This window comes from Quercus suber, unplaced genomic scaffold (genome assembly GCF_002906115.3).
Source record: "Quercus suber isolate HL8 unplaced genomic scaffold, Cork oak 2.0 scaffold_153, whole genome shotgun sequence".
NCBI lineage: Eukaryota > Viridiplantae > Streptophyta > Magnoliopsida > Fagales > Fagaceae > Quercus > Quercus suber.
Genome location: NW_027069614.1, coordinates 443,783 through 467,104, shown reverse-complemented (window position 1 = coordinate 467,104; position 23,322 = coordinate 443,783). Strand labels below are relative to the sequence as shown.

Here is a 23,322-nt window from a genome sequence, read left to right as displayed (position 1 = left end):
TAGGTACTAAGACTTTTTTTACTTGTAGCCGCTTATTTTGATAATAGTGGATTCTTGAGAATAATGACCTTAAATTCACCCGGTGGGGTTTTGCCTCAGTGGTTTTCCCCATTCGTAAACAAATCACCTGTGTCAAATTTATTTTCCGCAACATTTAACTTAATTGGTGATTTGTTTGTATTAACACGCTTATTGCATATAATTGAGTCTAATTAATTCACTCGGCTAATTAATTGATTAATTTGCCAAAAGGGATCAATACATTTTTGGCCTATCAAATTCACATGTTATTCTGAGTACTTTATTTTTGGTTTTAAAAAATGAATTTCTTAGAAAAAGCTTGAACAGATAATCCCTAAAATCTCCTCTACCCATGTTTGGTTCACAAAAGTTGAAACACGGTCTAAATATACATTACAAAACGTGGCTTTAAAACTAGCTTTAGAGTTGTTTAAGAAAAAAAAAACTATTTAAAGCCAAAAAAAAAAATGGTAAGTTCTCTCTTAAAAAAAAAACAAAAAAGATGCATTCATAATAAATTTTTTATTTTTTTTTATATAATAAAAAAAAGGGTTCATAAGCAAGGTCACTACCCCAACTCACTTAAACTCGAATTTAGGGTAGAAATTTAGATCCGACTTGCGAATACCCGACTCGATAAAGAATAGGGTCGGGTATGGGTTTTAAAAAAAACCTGAAACGGGTCCGGGTTTTATAAAAAAAAAAAACCCGAAACCCGACTCGGATATGACGCGATTACCATTAAATTACTAAACCACCCCTTATATATATATATATATATATAGTAGTTGTAAACCTAAGTCACTAACCTAGTACCCATCTGCCTCTCCCTAACCCTCAATCTCTCTGTCACTCACGCCCTCACCTCAATCTCTCTGTCACTCACGCCCTCACCCTAACCCTCAATCTCTCTGTCACTCCCGCAGCCATGCCTTGGCCTCACTCTAAGTCACTCCTTGGCCTCACTCTGAGCCACGCCTCAGCCTCACACAGTCACTCACTCACTCTTAAGCACTTTCCTCTTGAATTGGTTTTGGGTTGTGATCTGCTTGTTACCTAAGCACTCTTCCCTCTATCTCTAGATCTAAAACCCAAGGTTGAAGACCTCCAGCTCTTTTTCTCTGATCTCCAACTCAGGGCCAAGACTCTCTTCTCTCTCCATTTCTATTTTTATCTTCTTCTTTATATTTATTTTTTGTTTGATCCGAAATCTCCTACGTTGGTTTGGTTATTTTTGGGTTTGAGGATTGAAAAATGGGATTTTTTTTTTTAAAATTTATTTGGGTGTGGCTGTGGAGATTTGAAAAGAAGGGATTTTTGGGATTGGTTGTATGGCCATGGGTTTGATTTTTGGAGATTTGAGAAATAACCAAATCTCCTCCGTTGGTTTGGTTATTTCTGGGTTTGAGGATTGATTTTTGGGATTTTTGGAGCTTGTTTCAAAAAAGCTTCCTTTCTGGTTGGGCTTAACGAGGCCCGCGGGGCCCTGCGGGACGAGTTCGAGCCCTGAAAAATAATTCGTTTAGTAAATGGGTCGAGTCCAGGTATGCAAAAACCCGGCCCGAACCCGACCTGTTACCATTCCTACTCGAATTTGCCATTACATGTGATTATCAGAGTAATAATAAGCTTGTTAATACTGAGACTTATAAATAACAATCTCAAACACGTAAGATAGTTGTATACAAGGGCTTCTTATTACTAAGTGGTTGTTTGGATCCCAAAAATCTATAACTTCTCACTCCTCACTCATCACTCAAATATCATCACTTCTCACTCATCACCCTATTACTCAAAATATCTCAAAAATCATCTACCCTTGTTTGGCACCTTTAACCCAATCATGGTTTTCAATTACAAAAACCCCAAAATGCGGCCCCATTGTCTGACCTACCACTGATAACCGTGGTAGGTGTTTTATTTAATTGGGTCATTAGAGCCATTGGTAGCACAGTGTAGGCACATGGAGTCTGAAAACTAAGGTGATATCGTCTGACCGTGGGCCCCAATACTTGCTAAAAATTACACAAAATGCCATTGTTACTCATGTCTCTATTTTCAGAAACTTAAAAAACTTGTTTCCAAATTTGCTCTCGTCACTCAAAATCCAGAAAATTTTATGATGGGTTTATCACTGAGTTAGGACGTCCAAACAAGCATTGGCATGTGGGGTCCACTGATTTTGGGTTATATGTGATGGGAATTGGGTGATGGAAATCAAGAAATCCAAACAACCCTTGCCTCATTGAATAGTGTAAATAGAAAAAGTATTCAGGATATAATTGTCTTAATATCATTCCGTTTGGGATCAGTTTATTTTGCTGAAACTAAAAACTTTTTACTGAAAGTACGGTAGAGAAAGGTAAAAGTTAACTGAAATAGTATAGTAGGACCCATGAATAGTACCAAAAAATCCAAAGTAACCCATGAATAGTAGCAAAAATAAACTGAATAGTAAAATAAGTTAGCAAAAATAATTTTTGCCAAACAGACACTTAGTATCCGTTTAGATTACACTGAAATACTATGCGTTTGCGTTTCCCAACAATAAGCGTTTTTTTTTTTTAATGAGTACTGTGTATTGTTCATGGAACATGCAAGTACTTTTTTCAGCAAAAAAAAAAAAACTTTAAAACTAGGTCCTACGATATTATTCAAACATTAAAAATTATTTTACTACAGTGTTTTCAATTTTCAGCAATAAGTGGTATCTAAACAGATCCTTAGTGTTTATTTGGTAAAAATTAAAAAACCAACTTATTTTACTATTCAGCTTATTTTTACTATTATTTATGGATCTCATTGCACTTTTTGGTACTACTTATTAGTCTCACTACACTATTTTAACTAACTTTTACCTTTATCTACTATACTTTTAGCCAAAAAAAATTTAGTTTCAATAAAATAAGTGAATCTTAAATAGACCCTAAATAGATCCCAAACAACTTATTTAACTAAAACCGAAAACTTTTTGCTAAAAATACTGTATATAAAACTAAAAGGTAGCTGAAATAGTATAGCGAGACTCATGAATAGTACTAAAAAGTGCAATGGGACTCATGAATAGTAGCAAAAATAAGCTGAATAGTAAAAAAAACTAACTTTTTAATTTGTGTCAAATGCAAACTTAGAGTCTGTTTGAGATCTGTTTATTTTGTTGAAACTGAAAAACTTTTTATTAAAAGTACTATAAATAAAGGTAAAAGTTAGTTAAAATAATATAGTGAGACTTATAAATAGTACCAAAAAATATAGTGGAAGCCATGAATATTAGCAAAATTAAGCTAAATAGTAAAATAATTTGACAAAAACAACCTTTGCCAAACGGACACTAAATATTAAAAATAGCTTTTAAATGGAGTTTGTGGACTTTCTCTCTCTCTCTCTCTCTCAAAAAAATAAATTCCTATTAAAAAATAAAAATAAAAAATGAGAAGAGTACCAGAATTCTATTGAACAAATTAATAGTGGTATATCTTTAAGCTATATCTTTTTTTATTGAAAACATTAAAAAAAAATGAGAGGAGTAACATAATTCTATTAAGAATAACTTCCAAACGCATTTAGACGTCATTTTGAAATGCGGGCCCCCACATTCCATTTGATAGTGGCATTCGGGGGAAATTGGAAAATAACACCTAGTTGCAAACAATTTAGGAAACTAACATCTTGACCTTAAGAGACTTGATTTCAATGTTTTCTCTTTAGAACTTAAGCCTAAGAGACACGATTTCTTTTCTCTTCTTTCTTTCCTACCATCCCACGCTCCAAGCCCCAAAATCCCATTTGTCCATCTTCTTTTTCACACCAGCTTTCTTCTCCATCTTCTTCACCTTTAACCCATTTTTGAAAGACCCAAACCCAAAAATCACAATCTTGGTACCGGAGTGGCTTGGGTTTGTTGTTTTCTGGGTATGTATCTCCAATGCTATTGTTGTTTGTTTTTTATTTTCTAGGTTTTTAGTCTCTGAAAGTGGGTTTGAGGTTTTGAGAGTTAGAGAGAAAAGGCAGCGGCGGAGGTTGAGCCATGGAGATTTGGCTAGGTCCGAAGGTTCTAAGAATAGAAGAAAGAGGCGTTGGATATGAAGCTTAGGCGAAGTTGAAAACAAAGAGCAGGAACTCGAGACTGAAAGAGTTGAGTTGCTATAGTGAAATCAAGTCTCAGGCACTCAAGATGTTAGTTTCTTAAATAATTAGGAAATGTTGCTAACTAACAAAATTGTTTGTAACTTGTTGTTATTTTCCAATTTTTTTCCAGTGGCGTTCTCCATAACTATCCAACCCAGTGCATAACACTTGATTGTAACCCTTTACAAGGACGTAAGATGTCATCTATTTAGGTATACACCTTTTATTTTATTTTATAAATATGGTAGAATTTCAACTTATAATGTTCACTCCATGATTGTTACTATTTATTATCAAGTCAAGACACTAATTTATTTTTAAATCTATCTCTTAATTTTTTATCATTTTTTTAGATATGATAGAGAGAGAAAAATGTGAAAGTAATAGCCTTATGTTATGGCCACACCCCCGACTTACAGCCGTTATGCTACTACTAAAGTGATGTGAGAACTCAAACTTATAATATCTGCTTCATAATAATTGTTCTTTACATCATGGCAAAACACCAATTAATTTTTGGTATATGTGAGATTATCTTCTCAAATTTCTTATTTTATACTATAAGAAACTTAATTGGGTTTTTTTTTTTTTTTAAATTTTTTGAGAAAGAGAAACTTAATTAGTTGAGTTAACTAAAACCTACTATTCTTTTATAAGTTAAACTAAACAAAATCAAACCCAAAATTAATATTCCCATTAATTAGGAATTAAAAAAAAAAACAAAAAATACCCACCATTCTTTTAAAATGACCAAAAATCTATTGGTCCACAAATTCAAACTCTCTTAACTGCTAGAGTATTAGACTTTAAAATTAGAGAAATCAATTTCATACTAAAAGTCATTTCAGTTTAGTCAAAAGAACGATATATTTCGGTACTGATCAATATCAATGTATTATCATTATATATATTTCGAAATTATCATTATATATATATATATTTATACATATATGAGTTTTATTAACGTTTACCTTTAAGATATCACTTATTAATAAATTATTTTAAGAAATTTTTAATAAAAAAAATAAAAAAAAGTGATTAACTTTTTTAACTTTTTTTAATTTTTAATAAATAATTTTTTAAAATAAATAATTAATGTATGTTATACATTAATCGGACCATATATATATATATATATATATAAATCCATAGGCTGGACTAATTTGTAATCCTAAACCCATACATTCTAAACCGTGCCCAACCCTAAGCCCATACATCTACATCCATGATAAAAAAAATTAAAAATCAATATAAATTTAAAATACAAGATTACCTTTCACGTGAACTAATCAACTTACTGACATTTGAGAGGACTTTTGACAAAGTTTGTAGGGAAGGGCTAGAAAAATATAAAAAATTCTTATGAGTAAAAAAGCTGACACATGAAAGCTTTTTTTTGACTTTAAACATGGCTTTGCAAGCAGTAAAATTTCTTGGATGGGCTGTCTAAATTTTATTGGACGTTTAAAAGAAACTGAGGTGAGCTAGAGAAACACGCTGCTTCTGCTCTGCACATTGTGCTGGCTCTTGGCTTCTGCAACTTAAAAATGCAAGAAGTTCACCATCTTTGAGGGTGGAGCGAGCATAATGTATGAGGCCCAGAAACTGAAAGTGACGCCGGTGAGTGAAGAGAACCAGAGAGTGAGAACAATGGGTTTTTTTTTTTTTTTTCCGGTCCGGTATTCATTTTCCGGCCGAAGTTCAGTCTCCGGTATGAAATTATCGGAACAGTAAATACTGGCTGTACCAACCTACGAAAATGACTTCAAAAAATACGGAGAACTGTTGGCACGTCACATTTTCACCGCACTTTTCCCGCATTCAAGACAAATCATATATACTACAGCTCACATGATGGTACAGGCCGTGATTTAAAGGAGTTTCAAGCCCATGTATATTTAGATAGGTTTTAGTTGATTCAAGTTATTCAACCCATAAAGTTAATGGTAATTAGTTTAAGCGGTAAAGTTAATGGTTGAATAAGAGATGTATGGTTTAATTTTCGCATATATTGATTAGTGTTTTAGTTTGATGGTAAAAAGTTAACAGATACTATAAATTGAAACTCTTAAAAAAAAAACACTAAAGCATAATTTGTATTTTATATAGAATTAAAAATAAAAATAAAACAAATCAAAATCTTAAATAGTAGACTGATATTGGTTTAACTATAAACTTATTATCAAAATTATTTTTTTATTCATTAGTAATAATAAATAACAAATTACAGCAATTTTATATATAAATTTTTATTGTCAATTTTAACATAATTTTTTTTCTAGTTATATGTACTAACTTTTCAATGAAGTTCAGTCTCCGGTATGCAATTATCGGAACAGTAAATACTGGCTGTACCAACCTACGAAAATGACTTCAAAAAATACGGAGAACTGTTGGCACGTCACATTTTCACCGCACTTTTCCCGCATTCAAGACAAATCATATATACTACAGCTCACATGATGGTACAGGCCGTGATTTAAAGGAGTTTCAAGCCCATGTATATTTAGATAGGTTTTAGTTGATTCAAGTTATTCAACCCATAAAGTTAATGGTAATTAGTTTAAGCGGTAAAGTAAATGGTTGAATAAGAGATGTATAATTTAATTTTTGCATATATTGATTAGTGTTTTAGTTTGATGGTAAAAAGTTAGTAGATACTATAAATTGAAACTCTTAAAAAAAAACACTAAAGCATAATTTGTATTTTATATAGAATTAAAAATAAAAATAAAACAAATCAAAATCTTAAATAGTAGACTGATATTGGTTTAACTATAAACTTATTATCAAAATTATTTTTTTATTCATTAGTAATAATAAAAAACAAATTACAGCAATTTTATATATAAATTTTTATTGTCAATTTTAACATAATTTTTTTTCTAGTTATATGTACTAACTTTTCAAAATACCCAAGTTATTTATTTCTCAAATTATCTATTTTACGTTATATTTTATTAAAATATTTTTAATTTTTTAAATAAATTTTTTCTTTTCTTTTATTGGAGATATTTTTAAAAATTAAATAAAAATAAATAATGTCTTTACATAATTGTCATTTCAATAATATATTTTTATATATTTTTACACAATTTCAAAAGAGATTCACAATAATAATAATATATTTTTACATAACTTTATGCAGTAAATTTTGTTCATTCATTTTATTATAAAAACATTGATGTTATAAAAATGTGGGGGACATTTCTATTAAAAAAAGTAATTTTTAAATTTTGCATAAAACATTAAAAACTATGAATCACAGCCACACGATTTTATCTGAAACAAAATATCTCATCCGTCAAAATCTGTCTCGATGTTTTCAAAACCCCAAAAAGCCTTTCATTATTTCGTGTCGTCAGATTCAGTTTCGAAAACCAGGCCAACAGAGGTTGTTCTCATTAAATTACTTTCATGCCCCTGAGTTACACTTTGGCAAGATCGGAAAATAACAAGGGCATTATTGGAATATGCGTAAATTATGAAAAACCCACTGACCCAATTCACCTTTTCTCTATCTCGTTGGTCACTGTGAAAGAAAATAAGAAAAAGAAATACTAACACTTATAATCACTGAGCCACGCGCTTATGAGAACGCGTGCATTTCTTTTTCAGTCATTTTTTTTTTCTTTTTCCTTTTGGTAAAAATCAAATTTTTTTTTTTTTTACTCCTCGTCAGTAAGAGCACTTGCATAATATTGCTAAAATCACCACATATATTAGTTTGGGTAAAGTTATGCATTTTCATCTTTAACTATAGTAATTGTGTAAATTTACAATGCTACTGTAATTGTATGTATTCAATTTTTTATTCATTCTTTGTATTTCTTGAAAATGAATGGTGTGTATATGCATTTTTTATTTATTGTTTGTGTTTTTCGAGAATAAAATATGAGAATAGACGTTATTTTGTGATGTGTGAAGAGAGAAAAATAATTTAAAAAAAATTTAAAAAATTGAAATTTTAAGAAAATAGAAAATAGAATAAATAATACGATGTGATATTTTTTGAAAATAGTTATGTAAAATAGAAAAGTATGGTTATTATGTTAAAATAGACATTAATTTTTGTATGAGCTGATGCGAATGCTTTAAGTTTAATTTAGAACATACTAACCACAACTCAAACAAGTATTAACATATATTTTTAATCATATAATTTTTATTTTATTTTATATAAAATGAACTAGTGTTTCAGTATTTAAGAATACTATTTCACTCTTTATTTATAAGACATTTTAAACACTACACTATGATAGTGTAGTAAATTAAACTTAAGATCTTCGTGCTTATGTCACATCTCAAACTAATGAGTTGTCTACTTTAAACACAAATGGTTTTATGAACCATCAACTAATGAGTTGGAAGTAAATGTTGTCAATATTAATTGAAAGTCTGAAACAAATATTCATGTGTACTTTCAATCATATGATTAATATAATAATTATATGGTTTGATGAGCTGCCTACTTTAATAAACGGTAAGTAGTTTCATAAATAAACACCTAATAAATTGGAAGAATTTAATATAACTTATTTTCATTTTTTGTTGAGAATCTTATTTTCATACATTAATTTAACATGGAAACTTTTGGCATATCTCACACTAAAAGTATTCAAATTTTTTCCTCTTTTTCTACTATACTACTAGCAAATAAACAATAAGCTAAGCATATTCAAATGCATTCCAAGTTAATTTTGAAATAAATCTATATTAGTATTTTGCAAAATGATTTAAAAATATAAAAGTTTTTTTTCCTTTTTTATATTAAAAAAAAAGACTATGACTACCACAAAAATAGTTTATTTTCGATGAATATATTAGAGTTTGAATTTAATCTCTTTACTTTTACTTTTTCTTTTTCTTTTTTACTTGTACTTTCATATTATAACACCATTTTTGTTGATTTATTTGTAGAAACTGTCAAGGTTCAAAATTTTCATAAATGATCCATGACAAAGACATCGAAATTTGCATGTTATAGCCCTATAGGTCATGGCGAAGGTTATTTGTACGCGTTATAAATGAGAGTGGGGCTCAAAGTGTGAGGGATAGAGACCCAACCAGGAGATAACTACGTCTACAGACAAAAACCACATAAAAAATTTATAAAATGAGAAAACAAAGAAAATACAGAGAGAGAGAGAGAGAGAGAGAGAGAGAGAGCACTTTACCACTTTCATCTTTTATATGTTGCACGCATCCATAGCAACCAGAAAACACAAGAAAGACAGAGTACTCCAAAGAGAAGAGAGAAAGAATACCCCACCAAAGCCTGTTTTTTCAAGTAAACAACACCACAAAGAAGAGAAAAAGATGGTGCCAAAAAATGGGTTTGTGCTATATTACAAAATTTTAGAGTCCTAAATACATACAGAAAGTAGGAAGAAGAAGAAGCATCAGCAGGAGTTTTGAGGCTTTGAGGTGTTTGGTGAAATGGGTTTGGTCATATTGAGCTGTGTATGCATATAACAAGTGTCTGTCTGTCTTTTGTGTCAGAAAAAATTAAAGCTCAAAAATTTGATTTTGTTTCTTACCTTTACTCACTGTCTGCCTCTCTCCATGTATAAGGTCTAGTTGATAAAATTTACATCAAACCCATTTCTGTTTTGTGCTTTTTGAAAGTCTTTGGTGGTGGGGTTCTTGTCTTTCAAAAACTGGAGGGTTTTTGGGTATTGAGTTCTTGTGAATTGTTGTTGTTTTGGTTCACTTTCTTAGATGAAGGCCATGCCCCTATCCTTTGAGGAGTTTCAAGGGAAGGGGGTGTTAGATTTCTCTACTGTTTCTTCAGATTCATTACCCCATCTTCACCAACATCACCACCACCAACAACAACAACAACTACAAAAGTGGCACAACACCAACAAAGAAAATTGCCATGTGGGCACTGAGCCCACCTCAGTTCTTGACAGAAGAAGAAGCCCCAGCCCTCCAACTTCATCTACTTTAATAAACGGTAAGTAGTTTCATAAATAAACACCTAATAAATTGGAAGAATTTAATATAACTTATTTTCATTTTTTGTTGAGAATCTTATTTTCATACATTAATTTAACATGGAAACTTTTGGCATATCTCACACTAAAAGTATTCAAATTTTTTCCTCTTTTTCTACTATACTATTAGCAAATAAACAATAAGCTAAGCATATTCAAATGCATTCCAAGTTAATTTTGAAATAAATCTATATTAATATTTTGCAAAATGATTTAAAAATATAAAAGTTTTTTTTCCTTTTTTATATTAAAAAAAAAGACTATGACTACCACAAAAATAGTTTATTTTCGATGAATATATTAGAGTTTGAATTTAGAGGGTGTTTGGTAGAGTAGTTTGAAAATTGTTGTTTATAGTTTTTTGAAATACGTGTGGGTAAAAAAGTGTGTTGAAATGTGTGAAATGTTGTTTAAAAACTAAAAAATGTTGTTTAAAAATCCAAACCAAACGGGCCCTTAATCTCTTTACTTTTACTTTTTCTTTTTCTTCTTTACTTGTACTTTCATATTATAACACCATTTTTGTTGATTTATTTGTAGAAACTGTCAAGGTTCAAAATTTTCATAAATGATCCATGACAAAGACATCGAAATTTGCATGTTATAGCCTTATAGGTCATGGCGAAGGTTATTTGTACGCGTTATAAATGAGAGTGGGGCTCAAAGTGTGAGGGACAGAGACCCAACCAGGAGATAACTACGTCTACAGACAAAAACCACATAAAAAATTTATAAAATGAGAAAACAAAGAAAATACAGAGAGAGAGAGAGAGAGAGAGAGAGAGCACTTTACCACTTTCATCTTTTATATGTTGCACGCATCCATAGCAACCAGAAAACACAAGAAAAACAGAGTACTCCAAAGAGAAGAGAGAAAGAATACCCCACCAAAGCCTGTTTTGTCAAGTAAACAACACCACAAAGAAGAGAAAAAGATGGTGCCAAAAAATGGGTTTGTGCTATATTACAAAATTTTAGAGTCCTAAATACATACAGAAAGTAGGAAGAAGAAGAAGCATCAGCAGGAGTTTTGAGGCTTTGAGGTGTTTGGCGAAATGGGTTTGGTCATATTGAGCTTGTATGCATATAACAAGTGTCTGTCTGTCTTTTGTGTCAGAAAAAATTAAAGCTCAAAAATTTGATTTTGTTTCTTACCTTTACTCACTGTCTGCCTCTCTCCGTGTATAAGGTCTAGTTGATAAAATTTACACCAAACCCATTTCTGTTTTGTGCTTTTTGAAAGTCTTTGGTGGTGGGGTTCTTGTCTTTCAAAAACTGGAGGGTTTTTGGGTATTGAGTTCTTGTGAATTGTTGTTGTTTGGTTCACTTTCTTAGATGAAGGCCATGCCCCTATCCTTTGAGGAGTTTCAAGGGAAGGGGGTGTTAGATTTCTCTACCGTTTCTTCAGATTCATTACCCCATCTTCACCAACATCACCACCACCACCACCACCACCAACAACAACAACAACTACAAAAGTGGCACAACACCAACAAAGAAAATTGCCATGTGGGCACTGAGCCCACCTCAGTTCTTGACAGAAGAAGAAGCCCCAGCCCTCCAACTTCAACCTCAACTCTGTCTTCCTCTCTTGGCAACGGTGTGGCTTCAACAACAACAGCAGCAGCGGCCCCAGAGAATCATCACCAACCTTCTTCCCAAACTAGCTTAGACATAGGTGAAAAATATATTTGATTGGGATTGATCTTTTATGGCCTACATTGAGATGATGTGAAGAGTAATAAGAGGAAAAAAGAATAGTAAATCTAGGAAAATTCCAATTTCCAAGAACCCATAATAAAGGGTGCTCTTGATAATATTTTAAACTTGGCTGTAAATTATGTTGTGACAAAACAGACAGTGAAAAAGACAATATGGCCCTAAAAGGGACTCAAATCACACTCATCATGAGAATGGTGAAGCAGACGGGGATTGAAACAATTTTTTTTTTTTAAACCAATTGAAACAAATTTTCTATCAAAATGGTATTTGAATCAAACCAAAAGTTTAGAATTTCTCCACACTTGCAATTTTGGTGGCTAGAACTAAACCATATGCAAGGGTAGCTCACATAGAGAACTACATATATATAACCATTTAGCAACCAATCCTATAAAGCAAGTTGTGTCATTCACCAATTACTGTTGCAAAGGCATTTTCCCTTTTCCCACTTAGGCATGGAAGAAACATAACAATTACAAGCAATCCTAGAAAGAGTGAAGCACGCAAACAAGAAATGCTTTTGTTGGATCCCTTTCCCCACCCTTCAGAATTATATATTCAATATCAAGAAAACAAAATTTGCGAGTACAGTGTGTAACCTCAATCATTCAAAAAAAACCATGATGAATTCACTCACAAGTCTTTCTAGAATTAGGCAAAAAAAATTTCTGAAAGTTGAATAATGTGCAGTTCTTCAAGCTAGAGGAGTGCAGCTCACAAATCAATGAGTATATAGTAAAAGAGAAAGGAATATCAAATTAAACAGCCCCATGATGCTAAGCATTCAAAAAATGTATGCACAAAAAAAAGGACTCATATCAGCAGGGTTAAAAATTTTCTTTTCTTGATAACTTGTGTTGCATTGTTGTTAAAAGTATACAACAAACAATCACCACCACCTTAGAAGCAAAAAACACATCATAACAGTAATATTTGGTTACTAAACATAAGACACCTGTACAGAGCCATCCAGTTACTAAAATATTTTCTTGAATGGGAACAATAGCCCTAATGTGCATAGACAATTAGCATAGGAGAAAACAACACGCGATAGAGTTTTAAAAAAAATCAACCAAAACAGTAAGTTACGAAGCACCCTAGCAATAAAAATTAATTGGTGTTATAAACCAATTCCAAAATGCTACTCTTCTCAGCACCTCCAAACTGAAGCTGAGATAAGCTCCTTTCGCTGCCAGCAGAGAACAAGTGAAGTTTGATTCTTTTCGACATGGAATCCCCGAACTGGAGTCCTCTGCACCAGACACTCTGCTTGGGACTCTGTGAAGTTGCTGAATGTTAATGGGGAAAATCCGGATGACAAAAATAGATTCCTCCATGGAGGCGTTCTATTAGGTGAATGGCGGCGACCCAAAACAATTTTCTCAATTCCTGGTTGCAGCAAATACCTCTCAATCCTTTGCAAGGCATCTTGATTGACATTAACAGCATCCAACGATTCAAACAGGCCCGAATAAGATTGAACGGCATGAATTATGTGGCGGGGAACTGGCCATCGGTTTGTTCACCACCTCTATCCAAAGAGACCACAATTTTTGGTGAGAGCTGCTTTACAAAACCAAGAACCAAAGGAAGGGATAAGGGTAGTTGGAAAAGGAACCAATTGGCAGATTCACTGCTATTGCCTCACTCTCCGATACACGAAGGGGCAGTGGCCAAGAACCAGAGTTCAAGGATTCAAGGCTTAAAAATTCAAACTCAAATGCAAGGTTAATCTCAGTAGCAAAATGTTTCAAGCTTTCTTGAGTGAAACCAAGCTCGAGTTCATCGTGTGTGAATGGGATGCAAATGCAGTGATTTAAGAGCTGGACCACCACCTTGCCTCAAGGCGAGCTCTTGCATAAGAGAAGACCATTGTCCACCAAACCCAATATCAAAATCAATAATGTGAATGGAATCAAAGCCATCCAACGCTTCAAGAAGAGCTTGATTACAAGTAAAATTGGCAAACTGAAGTACAGGAGAGACTTCTGAGAATGATTTGTAAGCGCCAATCTTGAAAATAAGACTAATGGGGTGGTGGTGATGACAAACTCAAAGAAGCATTACAACTAGTATTATTAGCATTATGAAGAAGCAATTGCAAGGCCTCCTTGAAATAGAAAGCAGCCCTTTGAAAAGGCTTACCAATTGGAGAGAGCTGGTGATTGAGCCGCGCCAATATCCCTTGCGCACGTACCGGATTATTTCCAGTTTCTATCAGCTCTGCTAACTGGTATAACTGATCAAATAACAATTGCTGTTGCTGTTCGCTTGCCAATTCATTGTTCACCACTTTCTGCATCTGAAGCTGATTTTGCTGTTGCTGTCTTCGAAGGAGCTCTTGCCCCGGTTCTGAAAACGGTACCTGATAATTAGGCCCAGCACCACAAAGATTATGTCTTTTTGCCAGTGGTGGGGAAACAAGGTGATGCTCTTGCAATTGGCCATATGTAGGCATAAACAAAGCCGGGTTTTGAGCAAACCGAGCTGGGTTTATCATCTGGGGATTGAAAATCTGTGGCTTCTCATCTACAGCTTCAATTGTTGGCACCTGTTGTTGTTGTTGTTGNCTCTATGTGAGCTACCCTTGCATATGGTTTAGTTCTAGCCACCAAAAATTGCAAGTGTGGAGAAATTCTAAACTTTTGGTTTGATTCAAATACCATTTTGATAGAAAATTTGTTTCAATTGGTTTAAAAAAAAAAAAATTGTTTCAATCCCCGTCTGCTTCACCATTCTCATGATGAGTGTGATTTGAGTCCCTTTTAGGGCCATATTGTCTTTTTCACTGTCTGTTTTGTCACAACATAATTTACAGCCAAGTTTAAAATATTATCAAGAGCACCCTTTATTATGGGTTCTTGGAAATTGGAATTTTCCTAGATTTACTATTCTTTTTTCCTCTTATTACTCTTCACATCATCTCAATGTAGGCCATAAAAGATCAATCCCAATCAAATATAGTTAATTGATTAATGATAATCTAATTCTATTGTTCTCGCTAACTCTGATTGAGAAATATCTACTATTTATCATTTTTTAAATTCTTAATTATGTCACATCATATATGTCAAGTTTTACTTGATTTTCAAATTCAATAATACAGATATGGAAATATGTGATAATAAGTCTATAACACTGTACTTATCAATAATATAACAATTCTTAATTATGTCGCATCATATATGTCAAGTTTTACTTGATTTTCAAATTCAATAATACAGATATGGAAATATGTGATAATAAGTCTATAACACTGTACTTATCAATAAAAAGTCTATAACACTGTATATTTATTGTGCCCACCTGCATGTTCATCAAAAAAATTGTGCCCCGCCTACATGCTCCAAAATTTCCAATTCTCTCTCCTTTTGCAAATTGACTACAACGATGCATGAAACTTGATTAAAACAAGTATTTTGGCTTGTTTTGTTTGATTTCTTTTTTGTTTTTTTCATTTTTTTATTTTGTTTTTGGTTTGATCACTATCAGTACTTTTTTTTTGGAGCAAAACGGAGATATGAGTGGATATTATACTAGTGTTTTTTTTTTTTGGATAACTGATATTATATTAGTTAGTTTAGCAAACAAGTCCCTTATCGGTTCCTTTAAAAAAAAAAGTCTCGTATCAGTTTGCTAGCGATTTGGGATTAAATCTAATCTATATTAAAAAGAGTATAAGGCAATTAGGCAACGACTTGTGTATCCCATACATAGACTCAATACAAAGCCAATATATGTAATGTTGTTATTTATTTAAGTAGATGCTATTTATGTACATATAGATTAAATGAGTTTAGTCTTCCTATCAAAAAGAATAGGCATTTTATTTATTTACTGAATAAATTTGCAATTTTTTTCTTCTTTACTAAATTAAAACAAATTTATTCTTGAGTCAAATACATAGATGACTTGTAGCAACAGCAAAAGGCCTACTTATAACCCAATTTTCCTATTTATTTTTAGGCAAATTTAACAACGTAATAACTCCAAAACTAGCATAATTGCAAAAAGCCTACTTATAAAAGCATCAATATCCGGCATGCTAAGACTCCAAATATGCTAACATTTAGCATAAAACCTCATAAATCTTGCACTACCCACACTTTATCCTAAAAAATGTTACCGTTGAGCTACAATACCATCCTCCTTTTATGATGGTACTGTAGCAAGATAGTATTTAAAAAAAAATATATATATATTTTATTGGGTTTTGATCTTTTATTTGGGTATTGGGTTATATTATTTTATAGTGTAAATATATTATTTTAATGTGTTGTATGTTAAAATAAAAGTTGGAATGTTGAGTGTTTTGCAAAATTGTATGGTATAATAGATAAAGTAACTTTAGAGATGGTAAAATGAGATATTTTTTAGAAACCAAATGCTAAAATGGTCTAACCCAATTTTCCAATTTATTTCCAGGAAAATTTAACAACATAATAATTCCAAAGGTAGCATAATTGGGTATGGAGTATGGACCTATCTCATCAAAATTGTTAAAATCTGAATCAAAATTGGTGAAAGGGACGAATCAAGGATCGTAAGATTTTACAAATTATGAAAGTAGTTAACAGTAGAGTAAATTGCAAATTACACCCCTAAAATTTGGATAAAATTTGGAGTTGTTTAGATTTTATACCACGATGTTTCAAAATTTGGATTTTACTTCCTAAAGTTTGAGAGTGTTTGGATTTTACACTCTGACGTTTCAGAATTTGGATTCTACCCTTTAAATTTTAGGAGTTTTGGATTTTCCTCCTTAAGGTTTTGGGGTATTAATATTTTACAACATAAAGTTTCAGAATTTGGAGATGTAAAATTCAAACACCCCAAACATAAGGGAGTAAAATCCAAATTCTAAATAGTTAGGGATGCAAAATTCAAATATTCCCAAACTTCATGATGTAAAATCCAAAATTTAAAACTTTAAGGTGTAAAATCCAAACACCCATAAATTTTTAGGGATGTAATTTGCAATATTATAGCAATATGATATTGGGTTATTAAATTTTCTAAATTTAAGGCAAATATTGTAAAATTATTTAAAACTAATAAGTTTAACGTGGGTGCGTAAAAATCAAATAATTTGTTTTGAAAGAAATAATAAACACAAGCTATTTTGGCTACGACGATGGAATTATAAAGTTTTTTCAACAAAGATTGAACCTATACTAAAACCCCTTTTAACTGGTAGTTATAGTAAAATTAAATACCGAATTACGAAAATTGTTCTAAAACCGTAACAGAATAAGTAATGTTTTTGCATTAAATTATAAGAATGTTAGTCCATTTACATTTTTTTTTTAAAGAGTTTCAACTTATGGCGTTCACGTCTGATGATAATTCTTTATTATTAGACCAAGACACCAATTAGTTTTTGGTATAAGTAGAGATTGAACCCCAGATATCTTATTCAGACATCAGAGATTTTACCTGTTGATCTAACTAGAATCCACTCCATTTACATTATTGGTTTAATGTAAATAGCATTTTAAATTCTTTAATTCTTTAAATAAATAAAAGAAGTGAAACAACCCGTGGCATTGTTTACATTTGCCTATGAGAATTTTTTTTTATTTAATAATCCTATTTAATGTTGTGACATATAAGGGAAGCTCAAGTCTTCTTATCCTACACTTCCATTTATATATAAACTAGTAGGTAATCTATGAAATGTAAGTGAAAATTTAACAATATATATATATATTTTAAATTTTTTTGGTCATAGATATTAAATTGATAATTATAGTAGTTATTAATATACATTTATTATAATTTTATTTATAATGGGTTCCAGTTAGCTCAACTGGTAAAGTCTTTGATGGTTAAATAAGAGATTTGGAGTTCAATCTCCACTCACACAAAAACCGATTGGTGTCTTTGTCTGATGATAAAAATCTATTATCAGGAGCGGATGTCATAGATTGAAACTCTCTCTAAAAAGAAAATTATAATTTTATTTATATGAAATTGTCTATTATATAGAAAATATGATGTGGCAATATTCTAATGAATGGTTTAAATATAGTAAAGAATTTAAATTCAACTAAAAAGTTTATAAGAGATCTGAGGTTTAATCCCTACCTACATCAAAAACTGATTGGTGTCTGGTCTGATGATAAAGAGCTATCATTAAGAGCGGACGTCATAGGTTGAAACTCTCTCAAAAAAAAAAAAAAAAGGTAAAATTGTGAGCCTCAAAATTTAGATGGAAACACATTATAAAGTCAACCAAAACTCAAACATCTTTGCTTTTAATATATACTATTAGCAAAATATATGTTTAATTGTTACATGTTAAAAATTATATATAAGTGTTTATCCATTATCCATTACAACTTAAGCATAAATAAATAAAGAGAGATGCTACGTCTACAATATTTTAACAATATTTTTATAACAAATCACAGGTGGTTAGTTGTTATTGGTTCAAATTTGAACCTAACACTAAAATTACTTTTTGCCTTAACAATAACAACTAATAGAACCTGTCACTTATAATTTGTTATAAAAATGTTGTGGATATATCATTTCTCAAAATAAATACTAAACATTTACTATTTGAATTAGAAGGGAAAAAAAAAGGACATATATTAACCAAATATTTATAACTAAGCTATCACATATCCAGTTGTACACTTGTGCTAAAAGAAATAGATTATTGACAATAATTATATCACAAACCAAATTTATTATAGAAGCAACAAATAACTGCAATATGAAGATTGGAACGCCCGCCCCCCCCACCCAGATTGAAATACTATTTTACCTTAAAAAAACTCAGAAAATCACATGGATATGAAAATAGCGGTAGCTTATTTGATATTCAGTACTTTATGTTTGAAGCATTCTTCAACGCCATTGCGGAGAGATAGAGGCTAAACTAGCAACCGATTCAAAGGGAAAGATTTCAAAACCATAATATATAGAATAGGCATAGAGAGTGAGGGAAGCTTAAATATATATATATATATATTTTTTTTTTTAAATCTAGAAAAAATAAACATAACTAGAAAATTAAAAATAAAACTTTTCTTAAACTATAATAGCAAATATAATATATACTAATATTATTATTCCATTCCGCCATTCTTATCCGAGCAAATAGATTTACTATTTAGAGGGGAGCGAGAGAGAGAGATTACCCCACCAACTCCTTGAATTGTAGAATTCTCTAAAAATTATGAGAGAAATGGAAATGTGTGGGACATGGCTCAAATGCATGATAACATTTAAGTGAAAAGACTATGCATAAGCATTAGATTTGCCAACTCGAGCTTGAAAGCTTAAAACAAAATAATCATGAAAATAGGTTCTTGGGTTATTATTTATATTCATGATCTTTGTGCCCCAGTGCATATATAGAACCATATTAGTTATTACTCCTTACAACTTCACAATGGAAAGCTACATGCATTTGTTATTGACAATGGAAAGCTACTTTATAAACTCCTTTTCATTCTTATTATTTCTGCCCATCTTGTGTCTTTTATGTTTCCTTTCCTACGTTAAATGTTAGTTGTAAACAATCTTAAGTTTGTAACTGAAAAAGAATGAGCAATGGAATCATTGGAGTAGTTTAATGATTGGGTAGTGCACATTTAATATGGAAAGTTTTTTTTTTTAAAGGAAAATTTAATATAGGAAGGTGGTGCACCCTTATTTTAATTTAATTTTTATTTTATATAAGATAAAAATTATACTCTAATCTAATTTAAGTATGTATGAGTGGGAAACTTTTTCTTGGAAACTTGAATTCTAACCTTTGCTTCACCATCTCACAAAAACTTAGTACTTGTGGAATAATCAACATACTAGGGGTGCACGGTAGTGTGGTGCACACTTAAAGTAGACGAATTTTAGGAGATCATTTTGCATTTAATTAATTGTAATGGTTTATATAAAAAGAACCCACTATATAATCTTGTCATATATTACTTTGTAGGAGTAATTCTTAGATATTTCCAGAGCATGATAAATTGTACTCCCACTTCTGACATTCATGATAGGGTCTACTCATATAAATTCATGGAGAGAGCATTATTTTTTTGTACTTCGAGAGTGCCTAGGAATTTTTCTTTTGTAGAGCTATTATTTTTTAGAGCTACTTTGTGGAGATATTTTTTTTTTTTGGTAAAAGATGATTCATTAAACAAATTAAGGAGCTACAAAAGGTTAAGGACAAAGCCTATTAGAGTACATGTCATTCTCAAAAGCATTAGTAACATCCACAGGAGGACTTTCAAAAGAAGTAAATTCTAAATCCTTGCTAGAGCTCATCCTTGCAAGGCTATCAGCACACCGGTTTGCTTGCCTATAGTAGTAATTAAACTAAATCCGGTAAAAAAGGGAAGCTATTAGCCTACTGTACGGCACTAGTATATCCAGGCCTATTTGGGCCTTGAGCTGCCGTAATGTCCAGGCCCATTTGGGCCTTATGCTCCAACCCAACATTTAGTCCATTTCACCTCTTGGCCCGGGCCTTAGACCACTCTAAAGCCCACCGGGTAGGCGATCTTCAGTAGCACATGCTACACCACATCACCTGGATTGCACTTTACGAACCACTCCCTGAGCAAGGAGACAACTGCCCGGGGGTGTCGTCCCTCGGCCACTCAGTAACGTCTAAGGGCGTACCTTTGCCGAGCAATTCTACTGAAATGGGAACTAGTTCCAAAGCCACTCACACCACACCCCACTCCCACCTAAATAGCCACTTAGGGTTGATGACATTGGAACTTTTCTTCCACCAGCCATAAGAGTAATCATGATTCTCCCACTAATCTTGAGCTATAAATATGAGGAATTGAGGAATAGAAAAAGATTGTTGAAAGGGGGAGAAGGCTACGTCTTTAAGTAGGAACTACTCAGAGTAGGAAATCCAAAGCCCACATTACAAATAAATTGTGAGCCCAAGGGAGAGTGAACTTGTCAAACTCATTTTGGGTGCATAGAATTGGCGCTGACTGTGGGGATCTCCTACAAAGCTATGGTTCAACCGAGACTCACTTGCAGGAAAATGTCTAGAAGACATTTCGTGAGTGATGTTGAAAGCGGTTCAATGGGATCATCTCAAGGATCAACCTGGCGAGAACGGAGGCAAAAAAGATGCGAAGATAAGAATCATGAATGAGAGGAAGAGCGGTCCAACCTTGGAAAGGAGTCGTACCAAACACAACGGACGGTATCGGATGCTTCAGGGCACAGGTAATTTGATGAAAGAGATGAGGAGCTTGAATGGTTACGCAGGTTGGTAAGAGATCTGGAGTTGAAAGCAGGGGGTAGGCATCGGAGAGGGAACCGAGACAACCGAGAAAAAAGATCTGATATGGGGGAATATTGTCATGGGATGGGGTCTAATCAGTCTGGTTCCCGTTAATGTTGAGAATGTTCACATTTATGAGAGTCCCATCGACACCGAGATCATTTGCATTTGCGGGAATCCCATCAATGCCGGGATTTTTCACATTCAAGGGAATATGCAGACTGGGGTTTAGAAGAACGACGGCCCTATAATGCCGCCATGGATGCAATGAGCCGCGCACTACGTAGAGCTACTCGGTTGCCGTTCTCAACTGACATTGAGCGGGCCTAGATGTTGAACAGATTTATGCGCCTTCCGTTCAATTCCTACGATGGGAAAATGGATCCGGTAAAGCACATCAGCCACTATATACATATGATGTCTCTGCATACTCATAATGATGCGCTGATGTGCAAGGTATTTCCCTCAAGCCTCGGCCTCACCGCTTTGAGATGGTTTAATGGGTTGCAAAAGGGCTCCATCCACAATTTCGTCGAGCTAATACAGGAGTTTGGTGTTCGGTTCGTAACCTGTAGCCGAATACCACAGCTGGTAGACGCGTTGCTATCCATGAAAATGAGGGTAGGAGAGACCCTTCGTAGTTATGCTAGCCGGTACTGGGAACTTTACAATGAGATCAGTGAGGGCAACGAGAAGATTGCTACAAGAACTTTTAGGATGGGATTGCCTGAGGATTCCGACCTACAGGAATCATTGACTAAGAAGCCTTCCGAGGTTATGAGGCAGTTGATGAGGCACATTGAAGAGTTCAAATGACTAGAGAATGACCAGCTATAAAGCGAAGGTAAAGCACCAATGATAAATTGTCCTTAGCAGGGTGGCTTTCCACCCAGGACCCAGGGGAGTTTGAGGATTTAGGAGCCAGAGGCACAAGTAGGGGAGGTAAATGTAACATTTAAGGAGCCGGTGCATAAGATTGTAGATAAGATTAAGAATGAACCATACTTCAGGTGGCCGAATAAGATGGGAGGTGACCCATCTAAGAGAAATCAAAACTTGTACTGTACTTACCACAAAGACAAAGGCCATACTACCGAGCAATGTCGAGTGTTGAGGGATCATTTCGGGCAGCTGGTGAAGGCTAGGTATTTAAAGGAGTTTGTGATGGATGCAGGAGACCGAGGATTGGGGCAAGGCACACCGCAAAGGGGGAACCCCCTTCCACCCTCTATTGGAATAATTAAGGTCATCCATACTACCCTGGGGGACCTCACTGTAGTAAGAAGGAAAGGAGTGTTGACTGTAATACAAATGGAAGGCATCTCAAGCATACAACTGTTTGGAAAGAAGATAAATCTTGTCCGGGAGCCTATCGCTTTCGATGACAACGACTTGGAAGGAAAAATCCAACCGCACGACAATGCATTAGTGGTCATGACTCAGATAAGTGGTTTCTTAGTGAAGAAGGTGATGATAGACTAGGGAAGCGGGGCCGACGTGATGTATCCGGACTTGTTCAGGAGGCTCAGTTTGAGAAATAAGGACTTTTCAAAGTATAGTACACCTTTGGTCGGGTTTAATGGTAAAGTGGTAGTTCTCGAGGGACAAATTTCTCTACCTGTGAATATGGAAGGCAAAGAAGTGATAGTAATGTTTATAGTAGTTGCTTCGTTCTCCCCATACATAATGATACTAGGAAGGCCGTGGATCCACAAAATAGGGGCAGTTGCATGTAAAAGTCAAGTTTTCTACCGAGCAAGGTATCACTGTAGTAAGGGGAAGTCAACAAACGGCTAAACAATGCTTAGTGGCTATAGTCAATTAGAAGAAAGAGCGAGCCAACCAGAAGGAGCAAGCCGAGCAAAAGGACCCGTCACAGGGGGTCCCCTTATAGCAATTACAGGATTCGCGAGAAGAGAATGGGGATGGCTGTGTTGAGGAAATGAGAGTAAGGATATTACCGGATGTTGACAAGTAAGGATATTACCGGATGTTGACAGGTACTTCCAAGTAGGAGAAAGCATGAAAGACCATGATAAGGTAGAGATGTTGTTATTCATTGTACAGAATGTGGATGTGTTTGCATGGAGTCCATATGAGGTGCTCGGAGTGGATCCCGAATTCATCATCCATAGACCTAATGTAGACTCCTCATTCCCTTCTAAGAAACAAAAGCCGAGGAGA

The 23,322-nt window shown here is 33.4% G+C and overlaps 2 protein-coding genes across 2 annotated transcripts; one reads left to right on the top strand and one right to left on the bottom strand.

Annotated features, from left to right (window-relative positions):
• Nucleotides 1–12,688: 12,688 nt before the first annotated feature.
• On the bottom strand, nt 12,689–14,433 carry LOC112020374 (scarecrow-like protein 6). Its single transcript, XM_024052939.2, is given in 5 exon segments — nt 12,689–13,382; nt 13,385–13,474; nt 13,477–13,685; nt 13,687–13,905; nt 13,907–14,433. Coding segments are annotated over 5 exon segments (1,344 nt in total). The 5' UTR covers nt 14,371–14,433; the 3' UTR covers nt 12,689–13,020.
• Nucleotides 14,434–22,161: 7,728 nt separating this feature from the next.
• LOC136069133 (uncharacterized) lies at nt 22,162–22,620 on the top strand. The gene has a single exon (XM_065777336.1). The coding sequence runs from the start codon at nt 22,162–22,164 to the stop codon at nt 22,618–22,620; it is 459 nt and encodes a 152-aa protein (XP_065633408.1).
• Nucleotides 22,621–23,322: the final 702 nt, after the last annotated feature.